This window comes from Peromyscus californicus, unplaced genomic scaffold (genome assembly GCF_007827085.1).
Source record: "Peromyscus californicus insignis strain IS unplaced genomic scaffold, ASM782708v3 Scaffold_12__1_contigs__length_115047231, whole genome shotgun sequence".
Taxonomy (NCBI): domain Eukaryota; kingdom Metazoa; phylum Chordata; class Mammalia; order Rodentia; family Cricetidae; genus Peromyscus; species Peromyscus californicus.
The window spans coordinates 114,231,336-114,258,038 of NW_026294413.1; the positions used below are offsets into that span (position 1 = coordinate 114,231,336).

The 26,703-nt window shown below is 42.5% G+C and overlaps 2 protein-coding genes across 8 annotated transcripts in view; one reads left to right on the forward strand and one right to left on the reverse strand.

The window, feature by feature from the left end:
- Positions 1-11,588, forward strand: part of Acox2 (acyl-CoA oxidase 2) — a 51,881-nt gene extending 40,293 nt beyond the window's left edge. For both annotated transcript variants that reach the window (XM_052734158.1, XM_052734159.1), the window contains 2 exons: positions 6,430-6,562; positions 9,659-11,588. In XM_052734158.1, coding sequence (XP_052590118.1) covers positions 6,430-6,562; positions 9,659-9,721 — 196 coding nt within the window. In that variant the 3' untranslated portion in view covers positions 9,722-11,588. The remainder of the gene's footprint in view (positions 1-6,429; positions 6,563-9,658) is intronic.
- Positions 11,589-12,094: 506 nt separating this feature from the next.
- Kctd6 (potassium channel tetramerization domain containing 6) lies at positions 12,095-21,378 on the reverse strand. 6 transcript variants are annotated; one of them, XM_052734168.1, is made up of 4 exons: positions 19,638-21,132; positions 19,455-19,488; positions 15,470-15,540; positions 12,095-13,463 (listed from the first exon to the last, which is right to left on the reverse strand). In XM_052734168.1, exons 3-4 carry the CDS (start codon positions 15,494-15,496, stop codon positions 12,777-12,779), a joined length of 714 nt encoding a protein of 237 aa, XP_052590128.1. In that variant the 5' UTR covers positions 15,497-15,540; positions 19,455-19,488; positions 19,638-21,132; the 3' UTR covers positions 12,095-12,776. The 6 variants fall into 6 exon arrangements, with proteins under 6 accessions (XP_052590128.1, XP_052590127.1, XP_052590129.1 ...); XM_052734167.1 differs by lacking the exons at positions 19,455-19,488; positions 19,638-21,132 and adding an exon at positions 21,249-21,378; XM_052734169.1 differs by lacking the exon at positions 19,455-19,488.
- Between the last annotated feature and the right edge of the window lie 5,325 nt (positions 21,379-26,703).

The window sequence follows — 26,703 nt, forward strand, 5'->3', positions numbered from 1 at the left end:
AGGCCAATGAACTGATCTGGCTCAGTCTTAGTACCTTAAGTGACGATTAAAAACCTCCACTGAGGGACTTCTGAGTAAAAGTGGCAGGCTGAACATACACATTCATTTCCAAAGCCCTACTAAAACATCAGTATGAACATCAAATACATATTTGTTTTGAGACAGAGTTTCATGTAGCCCTGGCTTTGAACTTGCTGTACAGCCAAGGATAGCCTTGAACCTGTGATTGTCCTGACCCCGTTTTCCCAGTACTGGGATTACCAGCATTACCCAACACATCCAGTTTTTATGCAGTGCTGCAGTTTGAACCCAGGGCTTTGTGCATGCTGAGCAAGCATTCTACCAACTGAGGGGCTACACACCCTTATCCCTTAAAACATTAAAAAATGTAAAGGTATCAACCCACAAAGAGGAGGACAGAAGAAGCATGGAAGTTGGAGGACATGTGGACAGTGACTGGCAGACAGGTTCAGCAGAGACACAGTGCTGTGTCTGACAGTGGGGTAAAGGTGAGATGACAGAACACACTGGACTCCCAGTTTCCTCCTTCCTCATGAACCTGTTCTGCTAAAAGGGTAAACAGCAAGGCAGTGGACTAGAAAGCATTGAGCACAGCTGAGGACTGTCCTACAAAAATCACTTCACAGGCCCTTCCCAGCACATTTCCCACTGGTTCCTAGAAGGCTGGCAGCCTATACTTAAGAAGATGGCAAGATAGTCCTTCAAGCAGCCAAGGAGGAGCTAAAGATGCAAGCCACTTTTAGCATTTACAATCCATCCAGCTCACTCCACAGTGACCGCATTAAAAAGTAATCCCAGGCTTCTACTAGTTTGGCTAGTTAACACTCCGCTATCAGCTAAGATCAGACACTCAGGATCACCATGCACCAGAGGAAAGCCCTTAATCTAAAAGATGGAGACCCAAATAAGCAAGAATAAGACAACTTGAAGGATACAAATAAACCTGCAGGAAAGTAAAACTTAAAAACAGAAAAGAAACATTTGTTAAAATCACCAATATCTTCAAAGAGATAAAAAGGTCAAGATACTGCAGCTATGAAATAAGAACAAAAATACCAGACAGGCGGCGGTGGTGCACGCCTTTGATACCAGCACTCGAGAGGCAGAGCCAGGCGATCTCTGTGAGTCTGATGCCAGCCTGGGCTACAGAGCAAGTTCCAGGACAGCCAGGGCTACACAGACAAACCTTGTCTTTCTTGAAAGATCAAAAAAGCAAAAATGCCATCAATATTCAGAGAGCAGAAAAAGGGTTCTGAAATTTTAAAATAATAATATAAATAAAACATCAGTGAATGGATTGGAGATGGAGTTCTGACAACCTCAGAGAAAGAGACAAAAAAATAAAATGACTTTTTAAAAGGGGGCCAATCAATAAATTTTTTAACATATTTTAAAGAAAACTCATATTCACAGTCCATCATGTGAAAGACAGGTCAAAAAAAAAAAAAAGACAAAACCAAAAGGTGGCAAATCATCGATAAAATAATTTACGAAACTTTATCTCAAGTAAAAGATACAGAGTTTCAGGCTGAAAAGGTCCACCGTGCCTATAAGCAGGAGACAGGCCCTCACACAAACAAGCATTGCCGTTTCAAATGTTCTTGTTTTAATTTTTGTGTGCTCTTGGAGATCAAAACCATGGCCTTGAACATGCTAGGCAAGTACTACCTGTGAGCTATAGCTCCAGACCTTCAAGCATTTAAATAGGCCGAAGAAGGAGAGTGTCTAGGAAGGTGACTTCCCAGGAAAGGCCTGAGAGTTCAGGGAAGGGCCTTAGGGCAATCAAGAGAAATCATGTGGCTGCCAGGAAAAAAGGGCCAGCAAGCAGAGCACAATGTAGAAAGACAAGGAGACAGGAAACTAGAATGCTTGACTTATCTACCCAGAAGCCAGAAATAAGGCCAACAGAGGTGGGAAGCATGGCCATGGTAGAGAAGACAAAGGTGTGGGTGCACAGTGAGACAGGAGGAATGGGGTATACGATTGCAAAAACTTTAATGATCTGGGCTTTTACTATGTGTGGGAATGGGAAGGTTTTTGCTGGGTGGTGGTGGTGCATGACTTTAATCTCAGCACTTGGGAGGCAGAGGCAGGTGGATTTCTGTGAGTTCCAGGCCAGCCTGGTTTACAAAGTGAGTTCCAGGACAGCTAGGGATACAGAGAGAAATCCTGTTTCTTGGGGGGAGGGGTGGGGAGGAGAATGGGAAGGTTTTGAGCATAGCACAGTTATTGTAACCTGAAACAACCTAACCTTGTGTGTATATTCATACCTAGCGGGTATTTTTGTGGGTTTTTTATTTCAGGTTTGTTTGTTGTTGCTTTGTGTATGTGCACATGTGGAGACCAGAGGACAGCCTCAGGTGTTCTTTCTCAAGCACCAATGGCTTTTTTTTTTGGAAGCAACATCTCTCACTGGCCTAGAACTCACAAGCAAGCTAGATAGACCAGCCAGTGAGCCCAGGAGTGATCTGTCTGTCCCCACCTGCCCAGTCTAGGATTACAAATGCCCCTGTGATAAGTAGTGGCTCATGCCTTTAATCCTAGCACTCAGAGGCAGGTGGATCTCTGTGATTTCTAGGCCAGCCTTGTCTACAGAGTGAGGTCCAGGACAGCCAGGGTTACACACAGAGAAATGCTGTCTCAGAAGCAAAACAAAAATAATGCCCAACATGACACTCAGCCCCCACCTCCCCCTACACACATAAGTACTGGGAATGAAACTTAGGTCCTCAAACAGTTTATCAACTGAGCCACCTCCCAGCCCCTTATATATATTTTTGAATAATATAAAGCAGGGGCTGGGTGTACAGCTCTGAGGTAGAGTACTTGCTAAGTGTATGTAATGCCACTGATTTAACTCACAGCCCCAAAATTAATCATCATAAATAATGAATAAATAGCAGCAAGGAAATGGGTCTGAAAGCTAATGCAATAATCCAGGTGAGAGATGATCATGGACTGGACCAGAGTGGAGCACTGACTGATGTGGTGAGAAGTAGGCAAAATTTGGACATGCTTTGAAAATAGAACAATGTTTGCTGACCATTAGATATATGGCACAAGATAGAAAGAGGAAGTTGGGCCATTTATCATAAAAGAGAGAGCTATAGAAGGGCTAGGCATAGATAAGACAGACAAGATCAGGAGTTTGTTTTTGGCATTCAGTGCATTTAAAAAGCCTGTTAGAAATCTGGTACAGAAACCAGTAAGCAAATGACACAGCAGGGATAAATTTGGAGGTCAGTGGCATGTGGCTGATATTTAAAGCCATGAGAGAGATGACATCATCAAGGAGTAAGTAGATGAGAAGGACCCTCCCAAGACAGTAAGGAGACCTATACAAGAGTCGTTTCCATGAAGTGCTGGAGGTAAAAATGAAGTGAATACAGTCCTCTCCAGAAAGAGCAGAACTGGAGACAAGCAAACAAAATACTCCCAAATTCAGTCAAAAGAGGAGCCAAGATCTAGGGTGGAGAGGGAAAGGAGGAGAGCCAAATGCTTGTTTGTTTTCATTTTTTTAATTTTACAAGTATGCCTCCATATATGTAAGTGCAACACACCTGTGCAATGCCTGAGGAGTTACAGACAGTTGTGAGCCACCATCTGACTGCTGTCAGCTAAACCAAGGTCCTTTACAAGAGCAGCAAGTGTTATTAAACACTGAGCCATCTCTCCAGCACCCCTACCAAGCTTGTCTTAAGAGAGATGATAGCCAGTTTCTACACAGATGGAATGACCTCAAGGGTCATTCTGACACCGTACAGGATGGAAAAGTATCTTTCTCCTGTAGGTAAGGGCTGAAAGCATCTAGTGCACCAAGGAATGGGCAAACTAGGAGAGATCAGAGCTGACTAGTGTAAAGGAGGGCTGTGTATAATGCTCAGAGGTGGGAACCTATGGGAAGCTCATCTGACTTCCACTTGATCAGTGAAATAGGATGCAAAGTCACTCTGGTAAGGAGGAGGAGGTGGGTGCTGTAGACTTGAAGACGGAAGACTGTGAAAAAAAGTCACTAGGAGAGGGGGTCAGTGAACTAAATCAATGGAATATGACTGTTAGGCTGTGGCTCAGCTACCTGAACTCTTAAGACAGCAGCGTAGGCTGTTTTTTCCAGCCACATACAGTCACATAGGCGGTGGCAAACAGTGAAAACAAGGAGTGGCCTGGGCTATACCAGCATGACAAAAAAAGAAAAACTGCTGAATATATTTTTAGGGGGAGAATACAATGGACCATGGAATTTCAGATGACTACAGAGAGACCTGAGCCCACCAGGGTCATAGGGGATATTAAACAAGAAGTGCTCATTAAACTCATTAGCTCTTGTCAAAAACAGGAGGCTCATTAGTTATTGTCAAAACAAGATTAAAGGCCAGCAAGATGGATGGCTTGATGGGCAAAGGTACTTGAAGCCAAGACTGACAATGTGAGTTCAATCCCTAGGCTGATGATGTAAGCTTGATCTCAGAGACCCACAAGCGAAAAGACTGACTCTTGCATCTTGTCCTTTGACCTCCATGTGTACTGCATAGTTCTAGACCAGCCAGAACTACACAGTGAGACCCTGTCTCAAAAACAATCAAACAAGAACAAAACAACCAAGGCCAAATTGATCTACATGAGAAGTTCAGATCAACCAGACCTTAAGCAAGACCTTATCTCAAAACAAAACAAAAATTTAAAACACACAAATATAATTAGGTTTATTATCCTATCCACCTCAAATGTTTTGATGCCACATAGTCATCATAATGTCAACATTAATTTTCAAAATTACAACTGCATTTGAAGGCAGGAAAGCTAAGGGGAGGAAGCATGAGGTTGAGGAGATAGGGGTAAAGAGAAACTTGCTCAATCCAGACAAGTGTGTGGAACATGCCTGTAATCCCAGCAATCAGGAGGCTGGGGGTGGAGCATTGAGGGGAGTATTATATACCAGACTGGGTTGCATAGAATTCCAGGTAAGCCTGGACTGCACGATAAGATTTGTCTCCTTTTACTCCCCAAAAAGGAAACCCTTGCTTTTATAACAGTCAGTCAATACCATCTCAAACTGAAGCATCAAGAAGTTGCTAGCATTACAAAAAAATTAGGAGATATTTGCTCAACTATCAGTTAAAAGACCAACAATGTTTCCAAGGAGAAGAAACCTGGAATAGAGAGGCTGGGTGCACCAGTTGCTTTCTGTTGTTGTAGTAAAACACTGACTAAAACCAACTTGGGGAGGAAACGGTTTATTTGGTTCTCAGGTTATAGTCAATCATTGAAGGAAGCCAAGGCAGGAACTCAAGGCAGCATCTGGAGGCAGGAACTGAAGAAGAGACCATGAAGGAGTGCTGCTTACTGGCTTACTCTCCATGGACTGCTCAGTTGCCTTTTTTATACAACCTAAGACCACCTACCTGTGGGAGCCTGTTTTGGGGTTCCTCGTGGCTTTACCCAGCAGGTCCGCATAGAGGATGATTAGGGCCACGGGCCTGAGTGCAGGTGTCTGAGATGGTCTGCACTTGGCTGTGCTGGGGGAGGAGGTCTTTTGTGCCACCCCTTGGCGTCTCTATAAATACCCTGGGACAGAGACAGTCGGGGCCCCGTTGGAATAGGTTCCAGGCCCTCTCGAGGCTATCCTTTGTTTTCTATGTTTATCTCCACAATATAATCCTTCTATCTAATATTTCCTGCTGCTCACACTCAAGAAAACTCTGGGGAGCTGTGGGGTTGGTTGGTAAACGCCCCACACCTACCCAGGGATGGCACCACCCACAGTGGGCTGGGCACCCCCATATCAATCATTAATCAAGAAAATGTTCCAACGACATGTTTACCAGCCAATCTGATGGAGGCAATTCCTCAGCTGGGGCTCCCTCTTCCCAAGTGACTCTAGTTTGTGTCAAGTTGATTAAAAAAAAAAAAAAAAAAAAAAACCTAACCAGCGCACTGCTAGATAGGCTGCTTTTTTTTCATTTATTTTTTTCCAATGTTGGGAATTGGATACTGGACTTTATGCCCAGTAGGTAAGCCCTATTTTTTTTTAAATAACAAGCCTTAAAGAACTCTATGATTCTTTATCCTGTGCATATATAACTGACAAAAGTAAAACCCACGGGGCTGGAGATATGGCTCAGCAGTTAAGAGCACTGGCTGCTCTTCCAAAGGACCCGGATTCAATTCCCAACACCCACATGGCAGCTCACAGTTGTCTTTGACTCCTGTTCCAGAGGATTCAGCACCCTCACACAGACATACATGGGAGCAAAATACCAATGTACATAAAATACAAATAAAGTTTAAAAAAAAAGTTAAAAAAAAAACCCAAAGATGAATTGTTCAAACAGCAGATAATGATGCAACTTCTAATTATTTCCTGTGGATCAATAAGGTGAAATGCTCATAATTTGTCTCCTCTCTCAGGAAAGATGCAATCTTGTTAACTGATGCTTTTGACTTCACGGATCATTGTTTAAATTCTGCACTCGGCTGTTATGATGGACATGTCTATGAACGTCTGTTTGAGTGGGCTCAGAAGTCACCAGGCAATACTCAGGTAGTTGAGTGAAACCCATTATAAATTATGTAAAACAACAGAGAACAAGCAGTAAATACATCTCCATGTTTCCCATTTTAATCAATTCTGCTTACGTTGAAAATCACTTGACATAGAGCATCTGTTTAAAATACTTTTAGGGAGTACATAAAAGAAATCAGGGGTGCGACTTGGCAGGAACTGAAATCAGCAAAATGCACAGCTCAGAATGTGCAAAGGGCATTAAGAGAAAGGCTCATGTCTAAATCATGGCTTGACATACCCAAAGGCACACACATAGAGCAGCAAGCTGGCTTTTACATTAACAAAACTAAGATAAATCATATCAGTGGTAAACCATCTTATTTTCAGCCTTTTAGCTCCATTTTATGTAGATAAAACAGGATCAGAGGTAACAGGAAATTTGAGGTACTGCCGTTATGTGGGCAGGAAAAGTACATACATTATAAGGGGGGGTGGTGATAAGACTGTTCTGGATGGAATTCCAGTTATCCCAGCCTCACTGGACAAAGTTAAGAACATCAACCAGTAGTACTGTACTTCGAATTTAGGGAACCCATCCTGAAGAGCAGATTTGACACAGATGATCCCAACAAGGGACCTATCTATCTATAGGCACACACAGTGTTAGGTATATTAGATTTTAGAAACAAATGTCTTTCAGATGGTAAAACTTTCTCTTTAGTCCAGCTTCAGAAAGGTGTCTTAACAAAGTAGTGACCAACACTCACACTTAGCCAGACTTGCTCTTGACAGTCCATATTCTGTCACACGTCAGAGCTTAGCTTAACACTGTCATCTAAAGTCATAACCTCAGAACGGCTGCCAGACAGGCCAGTCCATTTCAGTCAAGTGCCATCCACAAGATAACATCGTTTTAGCTCAAGGAAATATAAACAATTTACCTACACATTCACTGCTCCTATGGTTAGCCTACTTCTAACACATTACTTTTCTAATGATCATTCCTCTGTCCTTGCTAATGTTTAAATCCTGGCATAAAAGCAAAGCAGTTCTTCCTAATCCAGCCTGCTTCCCATGGTCTCAAGAGAGAACTATGTCCTTTGGTATTCCATAGAACCATCATGCCTTTCCCTGTTCACCTGTCAGAATGCTGAGACACATAGCTCAGACCTGTTTCATTGGCAACCCAGGCAACATTCCACTCCCCGAGATTCCTCATGGTCACCAAAGACTGTAGTGGACCATCTTGTTTTTGTTCATTCTTAAACACTTTAATCTGGAAACCATAGCAGGTTTGTAGAAATGAGACATGACTGGCCCATCGCACTGATTCTGTAAAATGCTGACATACTTCATCCTGTTCTTTAGTCTCTACTTCCTTCTATTTGAACAAGGATGAAGCTTCTTATGACCTACATGATACAAAAGCAGCCAGTGTATCCAGACACCACAAATACTCATCAGCCAGCCTTATGTTACCTTGTTAAGTGACTGGTGCAGCAGTGTGGTTCTTTCATGAATGGCAGTTTAGAAATGTGAGGCTACAGATGACTTTGACTCCCACTTGGTCAAAATGATACTTGGTTGACTGCTAATACGTAGCCACATGATCTTATACTTTCAGATCCTTTGAAAAGCACCAACATTTTTAAAGCCTATATTTTGATCTGCCGTAGTCTGAAGTACAGCAGACATTTTAATAGAAAAAGGCACATTACAGGTAAAACAGCCGCTATGTTGTACCCTGTGGACACAAAAGTACAAGTAAGAATATTTTTCACTGGTGTTCATATGCTGGAAGTAAAGTGCTATGTGCTAGGCTGTATGTCTTAGGGCCACAGGAGCCTCTCCTGTCTGGAGCAACCTGTGCTGAGCTTTCTCCCTAAACAGGATGACGTGTGCTTTTGGCTTTCTGACTGATCTAGAAAACTGCCACAGAAGATTCTCCCTCTTCATGTGAAATCACGTCCAAGTGATTCCCTAAGGCAGCAAGAAGGAATCATCAGGGGTCATTTCAAACCAAGAATCCCTTTTTTTAGTGTTTGTTTAAGGGTCTTGTGTAGCCTAGGCTGGCCTTGAACTCCTAACTCCCAAATGCCAGGATTACATGTGTACATCATCACACCCCTGCAAGAATCCTAATCTCTCAGTAACTATATTGTAAAAACATGCCCAAGGAATAGTGAGAAGTGTTAAACATTCTGGTTCATTCTGTCATTCAAAGAGTATTTATTGTGCAATAGTGGTGTGCTAGTATTGAAGAAACGGTGGAGAACAAGGGTGTAGACCTGTGTTAAGGACCTTAGGATTTTTGTTTTGTTTTGGTTAAGATTTATTTCTTATATATACAGTGCTCTGTGTGCATGTATGCCTGCGAACCAGAAGAGGGCACCAGATCTTATTACAGATGGTAGTGGGTCACCATGTGGTTGCTGGGAATTGAACTCTAGTGCTCTTAACCTCTGAGCCATCTCTCCAGCCCCCCAGGACCTTATAGTTTTACTGTAAAAGAAAAGGAAATAAACAAGAAAATAGTATGGAAGACTAGAGTTTAGCTATGAAGAAAAGAATTCAGATGCTGCAGTAGAGGATGGTGGGAAAGCCTATTAACACACAGAATATCACCTACCTGATTCTTTCTGGTTGCCTGCTTTGTGGTTCATGTTCAGTTTTAAAGAGCCTCAAATACTGAAGGCTTTTACTTGTATTAAATTCCAAAAACAAAGAATAAGCTGTAGGTTTTTCTTATAATTAGCCACCTGCATGCAGTTTAAAAATCTAAGAAAGGAGGCTTTTTGGAAAAGTGTTTACCATATGTTCACACAAAATGAATTTTAAAAATAATTTGAAAAATTAAGAATCTTGGGTAATTGCCAGGTGGTGGTGGCACACACCTGTAATCCCAGCACTTGGAAGGCAGGGAGGTGGATCTCTGTAAGTTCAAGGCCATCTTAGTCTACAAAGTGAATTCCAGGACAGTCAAAGCTGTTACACAGAGAAACTCTGTCTCGAAAAACAAAACAAAAAAGAATCTTAGGTAATATTACTCTTTTAACGTGAAGTACTTAATTTGAAAGTGAAGTTATTAATTCTAGAAGTGTTCTTCTAATAATGTGATTCCTGTAAACATAGGAGAACCCTGCCTATGAGAAATATATCCGACCGCTGCTACAAAGCTGGAGACCCAAGCTGTGAAAAGCCAACAGTATTCAGGATCAAGAAGTACTATAGTGATACTACGGCATACATCTAAAGATTTAAAGTTAAAGCAAAGGCAGAGTGGCTAGTTCCTCAACTCTTAGTAAGCTGGTACGTGAATGAATGTTCATCATATTATTCTACTTCTGAGTATATCTGAAATTTCCCTTTGTCTATTTGTAGTATGTATTTGGTTAAATGCTAGAATTTTCCTTTAAAAATAACAAAAGCCAATAAACTCATTAGTCACTTGTGGGATGGTCTGTATGTCAAATGTGTTGCTGATTGGTCAATGAATAAATCACTGATTGGTCAGTGGCCAGGCAGGAAGTAAGGCGGGACTAACAGAGAGGAGAATTGAGAGAACAGGAAGCTGGGTGGGAGAGACACTGCCAGCCGCCATGATGACAAGCCGCATGTGAAGATGCCGGTAAGCCACGAGCTATGTGGCAAGGTATAGATTAATGGAAATGGATTAATTTAAGCTGTAAGAACAGTTAGCAAGAAGCCTGCCACGGCCATACAGTTTGTAACCAATATAAGTCTCTGTGTTTACTTGGTCGGGTTTGAACGGCTGTGGGACTGGCAGGTGAGAGAGATTTGTCCTGACTGTGGGCCAGGCAGGAAAACTCTAGCTACAGTCACTACTTATGTTGTTTATTTATCGAGGGTATGCTGGGATCGAAAAATCTGATGGAAGTCAGCAAGCACTCTACCACTTACCTTTAGCATTTACCCTCAGGTTTACAGGAACACATATGCAGTCTTTCAAAGGTACCTGGATGTGCTATAATCTAAATAAAATATAAAGGCTCAGAATGCAACATATCATTTTTTTGAAATCAACTCTTCCATAGTAAAAATTATTTAAGATTTCATAAAGAGGCAGAATCATCTCAATATATTCAAATATAACCAAACTACATTTTTCATTTCATTTCAACTACACAACAACATAAAATAGTTACAGCATGACAGCTAAGTGATGAGCACTTACCTAACATGAACAAGACCCTGGTCAATCCCTAGGACTGAGGGAAAAAACAAACAAAACTTAAAAATCCTGCTAGCTGCTTTTATTCATAGAAGCAATCATTTACCTGCTAATAATTAGTGAACCAGAGAAAATTTGCCAACAGCAAACTTCCCTTTTGGGAGAATGGGGACAAGGAAGAGAACTCAGAAATATTCCCTTTTCCCAAACTTGAAACTAGTATTACTCCTACTTCCACAACTTTAAACATATATATGCATATATATATAGGTTTTGTGTGTGTGTGTGCGTGTGTGTGTGTGTGTGTGTGTGTGTGTAAGCAAGCCAGTGGTGCCAGATCTGCCTAGAGCTAGAGTTACAGGAATTGTGAGCCACTGCTGTGGATGCTGGGCACCAAATTCCAGTCCTATGCAAGAGCAGCAAGTGCTTTAACCCAGAGCCTTCCACAACAGTTCTGAACCCAAATCATTACTTCATATTGACTTCAGCTAGCTCCATGGCACATGACCAATTTGGATCTTTATTTAAGAAACCATATATCAATTTACAATAGGAGCAAATGTTCCAAACGGTAACTTCTCTCCAGTTCATCAATATACTGAAACTATAGCAACCGGTCAATAACAATGAAGTATCCTAGTTTGAAGATGAGGTAATCATGGGTTTCTTGTATGTGTGTGGGAGAAGGGGGGGTAGTTTGGCAATCTTAAATTTTCAAAGAGACATGTAAGTAAATATGTTCATCTTCCTTTCAAAGGGAGAATCTTAGAATAGTCTCAGAGAAGAGGAAAAGTGTCTTGTCTGCCCTAGGGCCAAAACCACAGAAGTCCACAATTCCCTTAAAACAGGGAAGTTGTTATGTGATGTTCACAAACTAGAAAGTCTCACCATAATTAACACACTCTTTCCAATGAGTAACTTTCAGGCAACAGAATCACATCAACTCTGAAACAAGACAATCATGAAATAAGCATATGTACATACGTTTTCCCAAGTGTTTCCAATCCTTCACTGCAATTTATTTCTTCTCAGAGTTGAACTTAAGCTTGATAAAAACATACATTTGCGGCTACCACAATACATGAGAATAGAATCGCTGGAGTCATTTTGTCCCCACGTGCAGCACAAGCTGGAGTGAGTCATATTCATAGCTGTGGCAGTTAAAACCCTGTAATAGTCACTGTAAATCCTATATGAAAAGACAAAACTGTTTATCTCCGGTAACACAGCTGGCTTTATGAACTCAAATCTAAGGTTCCACTGAGTCCTGTCAACTCTATTACAAATGTGCTATAAGCAGTTTAATTGAGACATAAACAATGCATACTTTTGACAAAGAATATGATTTTCCCCTTACATAACAATAAATACAACCCTTAATGTTCATACTCCATTTTTTATTAGATTTTTCTTTCCTGGTAGACAGTACACTTGGGAATGAAACTGTACCAGGCATAAGGTTTCTACCACAGAGACATTCTGTATCGAGAATCCAATATAAATATTTCTAGTCAGACATTTCAATGGCTACAGATATTTGGTTGCTTGATTTATATGCATAGAAAGAAACAGTTGTCAAACTGTAGGAAGCGGTCCTTAACAAGTACCAGCAGATGACTGGCCAGGTTTCCTTTAATATACTGCTGCCTACTGGTCTGGAAATGAGGTCACCCTACATGATATTCTGATTTTTCTCAAAGACATCATGAATACTCTGCTTAATCTTTCATTACCGTATTTTAAGCCTTCCAGTTGAGTTAGGGACCACATTATCAGAAATCATTTTAGCACTGTTAAGGGTAGATTATATATCATAATGATTTTCAGATCTCTTTTAGAAAAAAAAAAAAGGTTTCTGGAGACTCTGAACAGGCACATGCATACTTGGGAACAAAACAGGGAGAAGACTGCTCATACACAGAACTTCTGGTCCTCAATGCCTTCAAATAAATACAAATATTAAAAGGGGGGGCACACTATGATTTAAAAAACAATAACAGTCTCTTCCATGTCCCAAGAAAACATGAGCTTATAGGAAGTTCTCCTGAGGGTTAATGATCAGTCATCTGTCTTCCGGGCCAGTCTACAGAAAGTCCAGTTGTGCTCTACTGTGTTCTCATTGGCCCTCTCGCTCATGTGATGCACCCGAGTATTTCGGATCGTGAAACCTTGCTTTGTAATGTATTCCATAAGGTGGACCCGGAGAGAGACTTCCTGGTGATAATCGCATGGTCCAAAGGTGAAGGAAACCTGGCAGTCTCTGGTGTCCATCATGTGCTTATTCCACTTGGTGAAATAATTTGAGATGCCTTCTAGTAAGGAATGGACCTTGGTGGTGATGGTTAATTGAGTTATGATGACAGCCACTGGATTGGAATATTTAGAAAGCTTCCGAGTACTAGACAGCTCTACAACTTCTTCAAAAGTATCCATAGGATACAACGGCTTAGGGTCATTGAGACACTGAATTAAGGGTTCAATCTGGTAAAAATCAGCTTCTTTTCGAAGCAGATCAAATTCCTTAAAATCCAAGGGGAGGGTCAATTCTGAAGTTCGTAAGAAGTTGAGGACATAGCGGAAAAGAGGTCCATCTCGATCAATGAAGTAATTGCCTTGAGGGTCTCGGGCTGTGGGGAAGTCCCCCCCAAACATAGCTCCAAGCATGGAATCTGGGTAACGTGTCAATGTGGTAAGGGACGTTGTGTACAAGTGTCCACCTACATTCAACGTGACTGGGTCAGTCATCTGAAATGCAAAAAACAATCACCTGAAATCATAAAATCTTAACTTCAACAAATTAAGAAAATAAATACCAATAAGCAAGCATAAGATCCCTTCAAGTGGGTTGGGTATTTAGCTCAGTGGTAGAGCGCTTGCCTAGCAAGCGCAAGGCCCTGGGTTCGATCCTCAGCTCCAAAAAAAAGATCCCTTCAAGCTATAATATATCTGGCAGTTCTAGGGTGCAAAATGGCTTTATTTTCAATAATAAAACTCACCCGAGAAGGGCTTCAACATTTGCTCTCAAATCACATAAATCCAATCTTTTAAAAGTTACTCTACTCCTGCCAGGTGTGACCTTTAGTATCATACAGTCAAGTCCAGACTCTGTAGAGGTTTTGGGTTAGATCTGCCTGCCTCTACCTCCCTAATGGGATTAAAGGTATGTGCCACCACATTTGACATGACCTTAAGATTTTTTAAAAATTTAACAGAAGCTAGAATAAAAATAATCTGATAATGTAGCAACAATTAACTCTGGGACTTCTTTGGGTTTTTCTCCTCAAAGGAGACATGTAATTTTTTTTATTTTTTATTTTTTTAGACAAAGTTTCACATAACTTAGTCTGGCCTCATATTCACTGTGTAGCTAAGGGTGGTCTAGAATTCCTGATCCTCCTGCCTCTGCCTCAATCCTAAGATCACAGGTGTGCGCCATCACACCCAGCTACAAAAATCTGTGTATTTATTTATTTATATATTTATTTTATGTGTGTGAGTGTTTTGTCTGCATGTATGTATATGTACCTCATGCAGGCCAAAGGTATGGATGGATCTAGGAAATGGAAGTACAGATGGTTGTGAGCCATAGGCTAGATGCTGGGAACCAAACCCAGATCCTTTGCAAGAGTATAAGTGCTCTTAACTGCTGAGCCAGCTCTCTAACTCCAAAATGTATCTCAAAGATAAAAATTTGTTTAGAATTAATCTTGGTAATTTTCTTCATGGAAGCAACAATTTCTTTTTCTTTTCTGGTTTTTGTTTTTGTTGTTGTTGAGATAGCATCTTACTGTGAAGATAAAGCAGGCCCAAACCTCACAAACCTCCTGCTTCTACCTCCCAGGTGCTGATATTACAGGCCTGTGCCATCATGCCCAGGAAATAAGTTTCCAAGACTAAATTAAAATATATAAGGTTTGGTGGACACAATCTAGTCTATGTCTAGCCCTAAGCTACCATATACCCAAGGGCTGGTAGCAGCTTCAAAATGTCATAATCTGATTGTATATCCACTTTTATAACATTAATGCTGCAATCTGACCTTTAATTCTAAGAAGGAAGCTTCTCAAAATAACACACCTCCAGCTTTAGAAATCCTATTTAAGAAAAAAAAAATCAAACATGGTCTTCAGGTTCTAAGAAAGTGAAATATTTCTTACCAGATGAAGAAGGAAATAGGGAGACATAGACACATGTGAAAATTGCATGTGAGAAGAAACTCCTTCTACCTATTAATCCCTTTACTACAACAAAGAATTCTCCATTCTATTCTCCCCAGCCCTTTGGACATTCCAATCTATGAACAGAGAATTTAAAAAGTAATATACACCAAAGACCAAAGCATCATGGTCTACCTGACATTAGTGATTATAAATAGTTACTAGGGGGTAGAGAGATGCCAGGGGTTAAAAGCAATGTACTACTCAGTGGACCTAAGTTCCATTTCCAGTACCCATGTCTAGGTGGCCCATAGCAGCTCCAAGGATCATATGCCCTCTTCTGGCCTCCAAGAACACTGCTTCACCACACATAATTAAAACAAAATAAAATTTTAAGCTATTTGGAGAATATGCATTGAGTCTTTCACTAAAACATCAAACCAAATAAAAATGCTCACCCCAAATACATCTAGACAAATTAGATGGACTTGCACAAATTCATAGTTTTCATCCTTGTAAGATAAGCCTATGAATGTGCAACTAAGAAAGACATCAAAATCATTTGCCAGCCTTCAAAGTGCAAGAACCACTCACCATATAGCCCCAGTCTCCATTATCCATCTGCTCCAGCACTGCGTCTTCAGAAGCCCAGGAGCCAGAAGACTCTGGAAGAAGAAAAACAAACACATAACTATGACAATGGAGAATAAAGGCTATTCTGCCCAAGGTAATAGATCAAACTTTACAAAGACTAGAACCTACATCGGGCCAAAGATGTGGGGAAGAAAGCTATACCATGCTGTGTCCTTACCTCTGGAGCCCACTGGGCACAAAGAACTAGCCTATACTTGAGAAAGAGGAAAGGATCATTCAGTCTCTCTCTCTGGGCTGGCAAGATGGCCCAGTAGGTAAAGTTGCTTACCTGGAAACCTGAGTTTGATCCCGAGGACCCTCATGGTGGAAAGACAAAACTGACTTCCACAAGTTGTCCTCTGACCTCCACACACAGTCACATGCACCACATGTAATAAAAAATCTGACAAATTCTGCCACTCTTCTCTGAAGATGTAATTATTAGATTTTCAGAGAACACTATGATTAGGTCTACAACTTTATATTGATTCAGACCTATAAGATGCTTTACATCAAAAAAGTCATTTAAGAGAAGGGAGGGGGGAGATTCTTTTGGATCAGCATGCCAGTCGTATAAACTACGCATATCAGAAAGCATTTAAAATCATGAGCTTCAAAAGTAATGGTCACTTTCCAAGGGAAAAACACCAGAATATATTATTATCTTATAATGTAAAAAACCAATCAGGCTTAATAATGAAGTATTTCTCTTTGTACATTCATCAAAACAGACAGAAACCAATTTAAATGTCACACTGTTAAGGCACAATTTGGTACAAAAAGAACCTTACAGACCTGGCTGAGGGCCACTCAGCCAGCGCCATCGAGAGCCAGTCTTAGGCCACTGGCAAATGCCCATGTACTAATGATGCCGGCTTCAATCTGCCTTTATCTCCAATTCAAGGGCATGCCACAGTTCCCCAGCCTTCATCAGTTCCCTCTCACACACTCTATTCCCAAAATCAACCTGCAAAGCAAACTGCAAAGCAAATTTCAAAAATCACTAGCAAAGATGCCAAGAAACATGGATTCATCAGTCCTTTCACCAGGAAAAGCACCATGTTTGTATGAGGTCTTTGAAGATGAAGATGCGTTTTTTCCCATTTTTAGTGGAATCTGGTCCCCATTACCAAAACAAGAACAAGCCCTGGCTAGAGAAGATCACAAAGGCTCTTTCTCAAAAGGTCACTCAGGCATGTAGAGAACATTTGCATAGCACAGCAGGGGCTGAAATCAGAGCCTGCAGGAGCTATTTCTCCACCGTTACAATTTCTTCAAAGCAAACAAGCTAAAATGTAGACCAGAGCAGTCAGCTGTCATTCTTTACTCTCAGCAGCTGGGTACAGACAGTCAGGCCTCCACATACTATAGTGAGATGGAACAAACAAGACCAGAGCTATCTCACCTTTTCATTCTCTGACTTACTCCACAAACCACATCTGATGTAAATGGAAGAAATGAGCTTTACCAATTTTTTGGTTTCATTACTAATAACAACAAATCAACGATGAAGTGAGTTAAAAGGCATTTCCCCAAACTCAAAGTATTCTTTCCCCACTGCCTCAATAATCATTCAACCAAAATTTATTTTAGGTCTACTATCACGGGGCAGGGGAGCCCATGTGAAATACAGACACATAGGAATAAGATAGTGTAACCCTGACCTCGTGGAGCTTTCGATCTACGAAAGAAGGCAACATGCAACAACTGAAGTCCACCATATAATTCTAAACTGCTCTATACTAGGAATGGACTGGTGGAGCCCTCGGGAGGAAGAGACCTAGACTCCAAGTGGGAAAACGCAGGGCTGCAGTGAAGAGATGGCCCAGTGGGACAAGTGCAGCCTGAGAAGTGTTCTAGAGTCTTTCTGCTGGGGAGCACAGTCCTGTTTAGTTTTAAGATAAAGAGGGAGGAACACCTGAATAAGAACTTGTGTTTTCTGACTCCTCATCTAGAGTTTTCCAAAGGCCCTTCCTATAGTAGAAATTCAAAGAACAAAATACAAAAAACAAGAGAGTGAAAGCAACTTTGTACTCCCTATAGTCAACTCTTAACTCCATCCACCTGGCACTTTATTTACAATTTTACAAAAACTTAAGCTAACTAACTAGTTATAATGAGTCTGTACAAATTTCCACTACTAAATAAAAAATGGCAAGAACCTACTCAGTAGTGTGACTGATGGCTGCTGTCCCATCTTAAGCAACAGGAAGAATTTCAGTTCATGAACATTCAAATGGCTAATGAGGAATGGAGGCCCAAAACCTAAGAAAATCAGCAATATCATCGCGCTTTTTTTTTTTTTTTTTTTTTTTTTTTGGTTTTTCGAGACAGGGTTTCTCTGTGTAGCTTTGCGCCTTTCCTGGAATTCGCTTTGGAGACCAGGCTGGCCTCGAACTCACAGAGATCAGCCTGCCTCTTCCTCCCGAGTGCTGGGATTAAAGGCGTGCGCCACCACCGCCCGGCAATGTCACCCTTCTTATGCCAGGACTAACCTTTCATGTTTATGTCTTCACTTCTAAATCAAAACAAGATAACTTCTTGTGCAAACATTAAAACAAACAAGCAAAAAATTAGATGTTTCTGAATCTCTTCCATAGCAAAAGCCAAGGTCTGGCTACAAACATATAATGTTCCTCAAGCTTAATAATTTAGGAGAGCAGCCATGGAAATGTACGTGTTCTCTCCCTCCCTCCCTTCTTTCCTTCCTTCCTTTTTTTCCTCCCTCCCTCCCTCCCTTCATGTGTGGGGGTTGGACGCGGAGGCACTTGGGCCAAGTTGTACCTTACTATGAAGCTAGCTCCGTGATCCAAGCTCAGGTTTCTTAAAAAGCACCTCAAGGCCTTGTATGTAAAATACATCAAAATAAAATGAGACCGTCTCTGCTAGTCACTTCCAATATAACTAAACTACCTAAAAAAAAAAAATAATAATAAATTGTTCACTAATAAACTAAAAAAGGGGAAAAACGTAGTCTTCATTCATTTAAAAATGATCTCTGCGCCTTGCTTGTAAATCTCTACAAGAATCTAGAAACAGGGAGGGGGCAAGATTCTTGCTTATCCAACAGCCAGGTTCTGAATTGATAACTATCAGGGACATCTCAGACATGGATGCAGTAACACACAGCCGAGAAGACTTTCCAGAACAGCTTCAGTCTCTCCCACTGAACCCTTTCCCAGGGCGCTAACAATTCAATTCCTTTTCATCTTCTCTCCCATCCGGCACAATCTGCAGTGGAGGACTTAATGAGAAGTTTAAATAACCACAAGCCAGGCAACAGAAGGCCATCAAGTGGGCATCAAACAGGCCTGTTTTACTTGAGGGGAAGGTAAAGAAATACTTTTTAATAAAATCTGTGAGACGGTCCTCATAAAATTCCTTTAAAAGTATTTCCCTCACTAAAGAACCTGCAACCAAACAACAACTATAAAGTTCGAAAAAAGGCTTTTTGACTTTGTAAAATCAGTTCACCTGAAAATATCTGACCTTTGATACAAATAAAACTCATCCTAAAGACTAAGCTTCAAAGGTTACTGTAGCTAGTGTATAAATGAACAGCATGTGAGAAGGTAGTTTAGAAAAACAAATCCAGAAGAATTTCTAGGAGCTGAAAGAAATTATAAACTTACTGACCTAGCAAATCTGAAGAATGCCCAATTCAGTAAGCTAACTGCTTAAAACCATGTGAGAACCCCCAGGGGTATCCTTCTCAGCACAGCAAAGCTGCATTAGGGGCTACAATAAATAACACAAATATTCTAGACTTTCTTCTGCTATAGACTGAGGCTCCCCAGGTCAAAAGTCCTACGCTAAGGAGTAAGACAACAGTAATCGCTTCCTTCCCAGGGTTTCTGAGTAGCCCTTTCAAGTGCTTTTCTACAGGGACCTCTGGACCTGGTATCCCAAAACAAAGACTCAGTAAATTCTCTCCACCTACACTTACCTTCCAAATTGCCTTTGTACTAAGTTTCTCTGTTCTTGGAAACGTGGGAGTTTGAAAGTGAAATTTTTTTTTATAATAGTTGGTTCAATGGCATCTAAAGGAGTCATATGAGTTAACATCCACATACAGGCCAGCACAAGTTGCCAAGCACACCAGGATAATGGAATTATAAAACTAAATTACCAATAACTAAACCAGAGATGGACTTTTTTCTCTTTCTCCTCCTCTCTTAACCATGTGGGCTAGAAAAAAGGAGATGAAAGCAGAAAACAGAAAGTCTTACAAGAAATTATAAGTTTTCTAAAGTATCAAAACAGAAGAATACACACTCTCCAGTTAAAGTGTTGTCAGAGTACAAAAAAAATAAAATCATAAAATTCCACTTCCCCTTAGTTTCCACAAAAAAGGGGCAATTATGACCTTCCCAGAACTAAACACAACACAGGTAAAACTAGCTGGCAGGGCAGTGATGAGGGATGGAATTCTGAAGTCACTGCGCTGCCTCCCAGCAGAGAGGGCTAGCTATGAGTACATGAGAACCTGAGTAAATCGCTCTTTACTCCTGGAAGCATAAACAAAATCTGAGTAGCGAAGTCAGGCACAGTGGCAAACATGGAGGTGGAGTTCAGTCTGTGCTCCCAATTGCCCAGGCCCTCCTTTCCCAGGAGTTCCCACAACGGCTGGCTGCCATAGGAAGAACTAGCGCTCACAGACACATGAGCTCTCGGAACTTCTAGAAAGCATGACTCAGGGATGTCTCCAAGATAAAGCAGAACACAATTATATGTGGTCCATTTAAAATAGACCCCAGCTATTAACATCCAAGATACACAGATTCATAGGAATGATTATAAGATTGCTTTATATGATACTGTTTCCGCTAAAATGTGCTTGAAGAAAATTCAAGCCACAAACCTTACTGATGGCATCATCTATGGCTATCTTTCTTTCTAAGGCATTACAAAAAAACTAAGAATCCGTTCAGGCACCTCGTTCTCAAGGGCGATTCTCCTACCCCACCTACCTGCCCACCTGGACCTTTGCTCTTTTGAAAACACTTCTCGGTTTCAGGCCTGTACTACCCCAGCATTATTAACCTACTAGAATATTTGCAACAGAGAAAAAGAAGAGCCTGCCAAGGGTGATACGTTGGAGACAGATGCTTGGGATATCCCAAACATTCTTAGCCAAACCAGATCACCCAAACGCCTTGCATTACCAAATACTACAACCGGGTTTATCAACTTGCTGTGTGAACTGGTGTACTGAACAGAAACATGACAACTTCAGCAGAATATCCAAACAGGATCTCAGTCACGTTTCGTTTCTCCGTCCCACCCCCAGACACAGCCTCCTCTGCCATCGCCCAGCAGGTGCTGCAGGGGCTCCCCACGACCTCGCCAAGGTTCACCTCTGACCCCCAGCACTAAAACGCCGAGACATTCCAAAATCCCAGCAGAAAGCTGCAATCTGTGCAGAAAACCCCAAAGGCGGGGCTTTAAACTAGGGCAGTGCCGACTAATAAGCGCCACTCCCCAAAAACAATCCTTTCCCCGCAGAACCCGCGGGGGCCGGGCCGGGCCGGGCCGCACTCTGCGGTCGCCCGCAAGCCAAGCCCGGCCGGCCACGCGCACCGAGCCCCGAACCCGAGCCGGAGCCCGGAGCCCGCGGCGGCCGCGCGTCCCCGGAGTCCCCCGCCCAGGCCCCGCCGCGGGCTCGCGCCGCCCCCGCCGTTCTCCTCAGCCCGACTTCCCGCAGCCCCGGCCCCACAGGCCCGGCTCCCGCCCCACTCACTGCGCGAGCGCAACGGCGACCCGGCCGGGAGACGCCGGCGGCCCGAGAGCGCGAGCGCGGGGACGAGCGAGCCTGCGCCCGGCGGCGGCGGCGGGGACGACTGAGCCGGCGCCCGGAGTTGCGGCTCCAGCTGCCCGGCGCGGGCGGCGCCTTCTCAGCAGAGTCGCGGCGCCGAGAGCGCGGACGCCCCCTGTCGGCGGCGCGGGGCGGAGGCCGGGGAGCCGGGCGGCCGCGGGCGCTCTGGGCGCTGCGGGGTCGGCGTGGTCAGGCCGGCTCTGCAGCAGTCCCGAAGCCCCGCCTCTGGCCCGTCCCTGTCCCCGCCCCGCCCAGGACTCCCTCGAGGAGCCCCGCCCAGACCCCGCCCCTAACTCCGCCTCTGCACTCCGGCCGTAGTCCTCCCTGCCGCCGGAGTCCCTTTGGCGCGTGCCACGGCCATCGTCTGTTTTTGCAGCCGTTCCTCCTCAGCTGTTTTCACTGAATTGATAGACCTCATCGTATGCTGGGCTTGGAGAGTACACTCAGACCGAGGCGAATCCCGAGACTCAAGAAAGCAGCCAGTAGACAGAATAAAACAAGTTCGAATGCTGTTGGGAGGGGCCTAACTAGAAGGCTGCCGCGGAGAATTAGGGAAAAGGGACTCCTGCTTTCAGATGTGAGGCTCTGTCTATATGGCCAGAGCCCCCATTCTGTACATTAATGGCTGTGAGGGACCTCCTATCCGGCCCTTGGGGAAGCAAAGAATAGCCGGTTAGAAGGGCAGCGCTAACATCATCCTGTACAAAGCCTCTGAGGAGCTTGGCCTGGATGGGGCTGGCAAGGATTCTGTCCCCACTTCAGGAGGGAGGCCAAGGCTGTAGAGCTAATTGGACTTGATGTATAGACTAGTTCCAAAAGCCATTCACTTCTAGCTAGCTGGATCGCATTCCACTTCTACATGGATGAAAAACCACTGGCCTTAGAAACTCACGTGGGCCAGGCATGGTAAAGGTGGTGCATCCCTTTAATCCCAGCACTGAGGCAAGCAGGTAGGTCTCTTGTGAGTTCTGGGTTAGCCTGGCCTACATAGAAAGCTCCAGGCCAGTCAGGCTACATAATGAGACTTTGTTTCAAAAAAAACAAAACAGAAACTCACCTGGTTTACACATCTGCATGTTTCTGAGGTAATTCTGGAATCTAGTTTTTATGAATATGATCATCAGGGTCATATCTAATTTTCTCCAAAAATCAAATTGATAGGTTAAATAAGTAACATGGACTTCAACATAATGGAGGGCTACACTGACATGTTCACTAAGTGAGAATACAAACTAAGTAAGGTGCTGCGGGCCGCAGGAATATATCATAAGAACTCAGCTGGTTATGGCAAAGTCACTACCTTGAGGGATCAGGAAATTCCTCCAGAGGAAGCCAAATCCCAAGGAGTTTTTGGTGTTACTTGGCTTGTTATATATCAGCTGTATTCTGTCATGAAAATCATGTGTGCCTTCATAGTTTTTCCAATTGACTTTCCCCTAAGAAGGACTAACAGTGTAGACTGATCACTCTCTGGACATACACATTTCAGGTATTTGGAGAACAGCCTCAGGAAAGGCTTTCTCTAGAATCAGATTATCTCCCTTAGCCACTTTCAAGGACTACAGGAAACACCACCCAGGTGGGCGCCCAACTTCCGAGGACTAACAATGATAACAGCCCACCTGCAAGTCTCCTGACTTAAATTCCACAAGGAGACACCACCCAGGGGGGTGCCCAACTTCCAAGGACTAACAATGATAGCAGCCCACAGGCAAGTCCCTTGACCTAAGGTAAATTCCACAAGGAGACACCGCCTAGGAGAGGTGGACGTTAATAGCTTTACACAATTTATATACTGGGACTTCCAGGGCATGAGACAGAGAAAAGAGAATGGAAGAACTAGACGGGTAAGAACTTGCAAGGAACAAACTGAGAAGGGAAAGAACTAGATTGAAGGGCTAGAAGAGAGTACTAGAGGAACGAGATGGAAGGTGAGGAAGAGTCAGATGGGAAAGTCCTAGCTGGGTAAGAACAAGGTGAAAAGGACCTAGATGAGGCAGAATTAAAATAGAACTTAAGAGGGAACAGTAGATAAACAGAGAGAAATCAGGCAAGAAAGGAGCTAGACATGAGAACAGAACTGAAGCTGTGTATATGTGGATGTTATGCCAGAGGAATTAAAGCAAGTGGACTATAGAGCTCAGTGTGGTGAGATTCTATTTCCTGAAAATAGTCCTCGCTGTTAGTAGTTCTCTCTCCTGAGCCCCTGGGATGTATAATATTAAGGCTGGTCCCTCTAATATTATACAAGAGTAAGGATACTGGGAAATGCTTCTACAAATCAGTATACAAAATAATGCATGTGTTGTGCCCAGATTGTGACCCCCAGAGAGACCACCAAAGACGAGCATGCTGGAATGCAAAAGCAAGGTTTAATTCTGGATATCCAAAAGCAATACAAGCCTAGGCAGGGACTTCGTCCAATACATCCAATGCAGTGGAGGCTGGAGGAAGTGCCCGCCTGTCTGCAAGCTCAGTTTTTAAAGGGAAAAATCACAAGGTTACATCATTTAGGGTGCTAGTACGGGTACAATTCTGATTGGTTCGCTTCTAGGGGCTTCTAGAAATTACTTCTAAGGGAGTGGTTGCCCACCACCATTTCTCATTGGCTGCCCTGGGGGGGGGGGCATTTTTATGGTCAGTTACCCTGGAAACCAGGGAGAGGACATTCCATAGTCTGGCAGGCATTACCTCGTGACTACCTTGTGACTCTGTACTTTTATACTTCCTGGTTTCTGGAATCTGGACTGACTTGTTTCAGTAACTATTGGCCTATTCCTAGAAGGAGAAATCTTAGGCCCTAGTTTTGGGGTGAAGGCATTTTGGTTTTATTTCTAAGATGGCTCATTTTGGTCTCACATTTCCCCCTTCTCATGTGCCTAATGGAACCCAGTCATGGGTTTTGGGTAGTTAGCTCATAAGTATCCCTCTCTAATAATGGCCATGTATAGTTAGCCATCTATGCCAGGGAGTTTCATTTTGACCCAGCATTTCAGCCTTTGAACAGGGAACATGGGATGACGTATTCTCTTCTGGAACTGCTTCAAGCTGGCATTGGGGCACCGTTGTCAAGGCCTCCAAAAGGCTGAAAAGCTAGACAAAGACTGGGCAAGGGGGCATTTGTCAGAAGCACGTTGCTGCCTGACCCCATAGGGACAGAGAGGAATCATGTTAGCTGGGCTGGTCCACGTCAGCTTTTAGCAAGTCCGGAGCTCACAATCATCTAGAGCAGTGTAGTCAGCAACTGAAGCTTGGAGATGATTACCAGCCAAGTGGAAATCTGTTGAGACAAATTTTAAACTAGGAACAGAAGTTAAAATTTATGAACTTATTTGGAACCCTTTGGTCCATACCCTTAGTAATGGGAAAAGCAGTAGTCCCAAGACCAGGAGAGAGGAAAAATACCATCTTTAGGAATACTTATCTGGGGTCCTTTCGACCTCTGTGAAGTGGGTCTAGCTTTTTATGACTCTTTTGATCCTTTGAGGCCTACTTACAAAATGACATAAAAGTTTTAGATACATTAGTATTACCAATCTGTACTAGAATCCATATTGTAGACAAAGCAGGTAATGGGTATCTTGTAAAACAGCAGACGTGGACTCATACCTTTGAGTCCCAACAAGAACTACAGATTTGGGTTAAAAGCTTGTGCATTTTTCTTCTGTCCAGAAAGCCAGGTATAAATTGGACAGAGATTTTTGGTCTGATGAGAAGCACATTTAGGTTTACACTTAGATATATTTAGATGACAAATCCAAAATGTTGAGCTTGTGACTGAACAGTAAGTAGTCATTGTTCTACCAGCTCATCAGGGCTCCTAAATGTTAAGCTCTGAACCATAGAACAAGAGAGTAATCTGAAACTTATCTCATTTTAGACTCATATCTGAACCTTTATAACTTATTCAAACTTTTAGAACATTTCCCTAAAAGTAAGCTAACAAGCTAGCTATAGCCTTGCAGAAGGATCTGGTTGTGTGATGCTGCCACGCTGACACAGTTAGAGCTAGCCTGACCATCAGTATTGTCACAGATCTGAGAAATTACAGGGACCAATCCCCACCCAGGTCTCCATAACGTTGGAGGCACCAGTCAGAACAGCATCAATTGTCTTCCGCCATAAGGCCCATAAGGCAGAGTATTTTTCCTGTGGAATAGGGACACAGAAGACTGACCTTGACCAGGCAAAAGGGTGCAATCAATTCCAGTGTCCTACTGCTTGTCCACAGTCTGGGCTGGGTCCTGATGGCAGGCGTTGCATTGGGGCATCTTGCCCTGTGGTCAGCGTTGTCATATTTTAGGCAGAGACGTTGTGGTGCCTCATACAGAATCTTCTTCGGAGACCTTGGGTCACTGCTAGGTTCTGGAAGCCTGTCTGATATAATAAGCTTTTAGATCAACATTTAAATGCCATATTCTGCAGATTTCTGAAGTATGAGGGCTGTCCAGGTATATCTGAATAGACAAACTTTGTTTCTAATTACTTGTTTCAAGCTTAACCCTGAAAACATATGCAAGGGACTGAGTAAATGAGTAAACTTATCTCTGTAATATTACATCAGTACTTACTTACCCTGACTACAATTAAAAAAACTTGATTACTTATGACTGACTATTTATGTTCTCTAACAGTCTACAATAAGTAGCCTAAAAACAATTGCTTTTAAGTTGAAGCTCTTCTAGCATCAAATACAGGTTCAGGAAAGAAACCAAAACAAAATATCAATATAAAACATATATGTATCAGTTTATCCAAATAACTTAAGCTTAACAAACTTAGCAAATACAAGGAGGCTAGACAACATTCTTAAGCCTGAACGTACCTTGGGTAAGGAGAAACATTTTTTTAAGCCATTGGTTTTTAACTCTAAAAACTGTTCTTAAAAGATTAAGATCTCTCAATGTCTTCTGTAATATCAACATTAAAGTATCTTCTTTTACTTCAAGGGGGAGAAAACATGGCATCATCACAATCTGTATAAAGTAAAACCAAGCTCCAAAGTGTAAACAATCCTAAAGTTCAATATCTGGGATTTATTTATAATCCTTTTGGTTCTTTTACTTAGAGGCTTGGATGATTTCTTTGACTCTACCTTTGGCAGCACATACATAGCCTGCCTGCTCCATTTTATTATGACTGGTGCTTCCGGTGATCATCACCTGGCACTAGCATTTTTTAAAACTGCTAAGGTCCACCAATACAACTAGACTCTTTTTGGAACTCTAGTCCTGCCATACATTTGCAAACCTCAGCTGTTTCCTATGATTCCTTTATGTTACAAAGTTTAGCTGCCAGAGCAAGGTACATTTCTGTGTATAAAAGCATTGATGTGCAGCTTTAATATTTATTAAGTATCTTATTTATTAAACATAAGTTG